Consider the following 4993-nt stretch of genomic DNA (forward strand, 5'->3'; position numbering starts at 1 on the left):
CATATCCAACATGACACATGTCTAATCTAGTTATTACATTAGGATCCATATCCTTAGGGTATGATGTAGAGGCGCCTTTGATTATTTGAAAGTTCAACGCATTTGCAGTCCCAAGCATGATATCTTGACTATAACATGCATGTTCACATAAGAAACAAGAGAATTATAGATGACGAGACATGGGACGTTTGTAAGTAGAAAAAATCTCATAGGAAAAGAAAATTTTATGTATATGAAGATTTCATATGAGAACTTTTTTTATGAAAAGCTTTTTCTTGTTTGTGTGGAGTGAGAAAATCAGGTTGGAAAAATGTTAGAATGCTTGATTAGGGTGAAGACTGCATACTGTCCTCAAAACTATTTTTTTTTAATAGAAAATTTTTGATGTGGAGGCCCCTTTTGTTATTTGAATGATCGATGCATTTTCAGTCCTAAGCATGATAACTTGACTCTAACATGCATGTGCACACAAGAGAGAGAATTATAAATGACAAGATAGGGCACGTTTGAAAATTGGAAATTCTCATAGGAAAAGAAAATTGTACATATAAGAAGATTTAATATGAGAACTTTTCTTGAACATCTTTTTTTGTGTGTGGCATGAGAAAATCAGGTTGGAAAAATGTTAGAATGCTTTGATTAGGGTGAGGACCGACTGTTCTCAAAACTGATTTTTTTTTATAGAAAAATTTTCTCCATATCTGAGTTGGAGAAAGTTTTCATGTCAAAATCAGTGAATATATAAAAATAATCTTTCAAAAATTTTCAGTTGTTTGGAATGAATAGAAGTTGCCAAACTTCCTTTCTGACTTGCATTTTGCCAAGCACTTCCAAACTTGCTCTATTCTTGAGCATCACTTTTAGGAAATGGATTATTTAATACAAGACCAACAAGACTACCATTACAAGGCAATACAAGCATTTATCTTATACAACAAACAAAGATACTTGGGTGACATTTAATAGAAAAACATAAAATTTGAAGCCTAAAAAGGGAAGTAGAAACTAAATGAATAACTAAACCAGTTACAGAATAAATAAAGCCAAAATGGGTAGCTGCAGAGGACTCACCTTCGAAGAAAATCATAATCGTCATCATCACAAGCTTTCGAAAAACCATTTTCCTTCTTTTTGGTAAGTAAGAGTGAGCTGGGGAATGTGTTGAACTTTTGGGTGATCTTCCCCTCCATCCTTCTTCAGCCTTGTCATTAACTCGGAAGAAATCTCATTCAAGAGGAGCTCTTTGAGGCTGGTGAGGTGATCAATGCCTTGGGGCACTACCTTCAACCCCTTACAATCATCAATAAACACTTCCTTGAGCATCGGCATAGCACCCTGCTCTATTATCACACTTTCCAATCGTTCCATACTAGAGAATTGCAGCCTCTTAAGCTTAGGAAACCCATGGGAATCACATCGTAATTGCATCCCATCATAAGCATTGATGAGCATAAGCCACACTAAATTTGGTAGTGATTGAAGGCTTGTAAGTGGATCTTGGCCTAATTTGGAGTTGCTCAGTTTCAATCTTCTAAGGTTATATAAACTTCCAAACTGAGGTGGTAACGTCCGTAAGCAACCATCCAAGTCAATGGCTGAAAGGAGGGGTGGAGGAGCTGAAAACAATAAATCTAATTGAAGACCCTCCTGTGAATGGACTAGCAAGCGTTTGAGGCGCTCCATCTTTTGGATGGACAAGCAAAGCTCCTCCATGTCTTTGTTCTCCACCCAAAGTATTTCAAATCTTTTGAGACCACTTAAGTTCCCAACTTCTTTAATTATTTCCTTGGTGCCCATGACACCACTGAGTGCTTGTAGGTATTTTAGTTGGCCAATCCCTGATGGCATTTGTCTCTTTATAAGAATGCTATAAGAATCAAACATCCACAGATTTCGCAAGCTTCTCATTTTTAGTATCCCTTTTGGTAGGCTTGTTATGCCTGTTCTCCTAATATCCAACGTTTGCAGGTTTTGGAGCTTTCCAAATGATTTGGGGAGTTTGTTAACCTTGGTTTTCCTCAAACTCAAAAACCTCAAATGGAATAGTTCTACCACCCCATCAGGTAGTTTTTCAATTTGAACGCTATCTAGATCTAATATCCTTAGCAATTTGAAGCTTGGAAGCTTCATAAATGAGTAGGATTGCAGAATGTTATAATCAAAAACAAAAAGAGAGCGGACAGAGCGTGCACCTACCATGCTTGATAAGACGACTTCTTTGTCTGCTCTGATGATCGATAATCGTCGACACTTCTGGGCATCGTATGCAGCTTGTGCTTCTAAAAGTCTAGAAAAATTCTCCTCCTCAGATCTCGAAATTGCGAGCTCTCTCATGAGATCATGAACTTTGCATGCTACAACTCGACCATGGATATTTATTCTTGCAGCTTGCAGCATGTTTCGATAGATCAGCTCCTTCAAGTACTCCTCTGCTGTTTCCTCAAGTGTCATTCTTTCTGTTTGTTTAACGAATCCCTCAGCGACCCAAAGACTGAGTAGCTTATTCCTGTAGATCAAGAAATCCTCAGGAAATGCACTGCAATATAAGAAGCACGGTTTGAGATACGGAGGCAGTTTCACATAGCTTAATGTGAGGATATTTCTTACACTGTCAAGAGAAGCATCGTTAGTCAAGTGCCATCCCAGGCTATCTTGAACTTTCTTCCACTCTGTTTTTGTCCTCTTTTTTTGTGACATAATACATCCTAATGCAACAAGTGCAAGCGGCAAACCTTTGCACTTGCTCACCATATTTTGACATATTTCCAGTAGTTCTTGAGGGCAAGTTCTATCTAAAGGACAAGTGTCAGGTATAATAGTTTTTTGCACATTATCCAATAATTTTGTTACATGAATTGATTGGGACCTAAATTCACACGGGTCTGGACTGTAGTCAGACCTGTATGCAGCCTTAGACTCTCTCTTTTGCTCTCTCTATATGTCTCTCTCCCTCTGCCGCCAAGGAGAAGACGACCATCTCTCTCTGAAACCGATGGCCTGCACCATCAATTTTCGACGTCTAGATGAAGGGCTGGGAGACCAGAACAGCAACAAGCGGAAGAGATCAGCTCCCGACGACGATGGTCAGCCCTGGCCATGGAGATCGATGACCACCCATCTTCGAAGAGGGCAGCCCTCCCTTCCGCCGAGGACCCGAACAAACCCACCTTCGGCAAGCCCACCTACGATGGAGTCATCGCCGGGAACTTCTGGCATTGTCCCTGGAACCCGAAGTCTGTCCACCCAACGAAAAACTTTTGGCTCCGCCACTGGACAAATCCTTATTGTTATGCTTCTATACCCTCCTGTTTCATGACAAGCAAATGGAATCATTAATGCAAAGAACAAAGAAAAATAACTGCTCATCATAGCCTTACATTTATTATTTTAGTTTCCTTTGTCACTTATTCAATGTATTAGTCTATGCAATAACACCCTAATTCTTAGACTCTGAATATTATTGTGTGCTTCTATGCCAAGAAACTTTGATATAGAAGGCTCAAAAGAGGGATGAAAAGGTAGGTCAGGATTCATAATGAACGAATATTGCAATTTGAGTTTAATGGATTCGAAATGATCGAACATGTGATTTTTGTATAGTAGGACTAGCGTAAGTGTGGGAGAGTACCGAACCCTATTAGACATGATACGGAAGAGGTCTAAGGTTTCTCATGGTTGTGGTTAGAACAAAAATTAAAAACAAGATCAAACGACTAAATTGGGTAGGTGTGATTTGAGCTTGAAGAGAATTTTGAGTAAGAGTTTTGGTTCATAACTGAAAAAATCATGTCTAGAAGCTCTACGAAGACCTAGAAACGTGTATAAGGGTTTGGTATAGGTTCTAAATACAGAAAAAGGGTGATGACACTTAAGAGTTATCGGTTTAGAAAAAATAGATATTTTGGGTACCTTATAAGATGTAGTTTTGGATTTTGAGGTCTAGAAAACTAAAAAAAGATATTCTAAGGCTATGGAGATACTATAGGGGTACCTTGAGGTCTATATTAGGCTTAGATGAAGTTTTGCACATTCTAAAACTTGGACACACGGTCTGCAACGTGAATATGTTGCTCAGCTCACCGGAGGAGCGAAATGCATGGTTCGAGGGGCAAGGGGAGCTAAGAGGGTTTAACGACCAGCTCTTGGGGGTTTGGACCTAGCATGAACCATAGTGGTTCCTAGAAGGAGAATGAGAAGAGAGAGTGGATTGTGAGAGATGAGAGAGAGAAGAAAAAGGAGAAGAAAACATCCAGAGAGAACTGCTAGAGAGAAAGAATTCTGAGAAGAATACCTCAATACTATTCAATGCATAAAGGGAGTCTTCAGACATCCAATTATAGATGAGAGGTCGGGGATAGAGTTTCTACTTAATTAACTAATTCATAAGCCATAAAGAATCATATTATGAAACAAAAACTGAACTACATAAAGGATTCTAGGGCCCTACCTCTTTCAGGACTCTTACTCTAATTAAAAGTTTTAATTAATTAAGAAAAAAAACTCAATTAGACTTTTTCTTAATTAACTTGAGAAGCCTCTAGAGAGGTGGATGTCCCACCCTGTACCTCCAATTAGACCCTCCATGTGAGCCCTACTGGTAGCTCTTCTTGATTTTGCTGCAAATATGTGCCAGGCATTCCTTCCTTCTGGTATGGACGTGTGTCTATTGATATTTTTATATGTGAAGATGACACATCAACTATCACATCACTCTCCTGATCCCCACCTTGACCTGGAAAGTCATCTTTCTCTGCTAAGGTAGTAATTGTATCATGGAACTTGGATCTTGGTGAGTTCACTGGATCTAGGACCGTAACAGTTCAACTACGCTTTGAATCACCTTGCGCCCAAGGTCAAAAATTTAAGAACTTCTTTTTCAAGTCAAATTCTCATTCTCATGTGGTTGAGTCCCTTTCGACTTGGTCCCACTAGATGAGGTGTTTTTGCATCATCCAATCGTACTTTCATAATTTCTTCATCTTTAAGATGGCAG

The 4993-nt window shown here is 39.1% G+C and overlaps 1 protein-coding gene across 1 annotated transcript; it reads right to left on the reverse strand.

The window, feature by feature from the left end:
* Positions 1–1098: 1098 nt before the first annotated feature.
* LOC149818666 (disease resistance protein RPM1-like) lies at positions 1099–2751 on the reverse strand. Its single transcript, XM_089986273.1, has one exon. It carries the CDS (start codon positions 2749–2751, stop codon positions 1099–1101), a length of 1653 nt encoding a protein of 550 aa, XP_089842399.1.
* Positions 2752–4993: the final 2242 nt, after the last annotated feature.

This window comes from Nuphar pumila, chromosome 13 (genome assembly GCF_984573655.1).
Source record: "Nuphar pumila chromosome 13, dmNupPumi1.hap1.1, whole genome shotgun sequence".
Taxonomy (NCBI): Eukaryota; Viridiplantae; Streptophyta; class Magnoliopsida; order Nymphaeales; family Nymphaeaceae; genus Nuphar; species Nuphar pumila.

Excerpts from the sequence above, each read along its gene's own strand:
- LOC149818666 (XM_089986273.1), bottom strand. The coding sequence starts at position 2,751 with ATGGTGAGCAAGTGCAAAGGTTTGCCGCTTGCACTTGTTGCATTAGGA.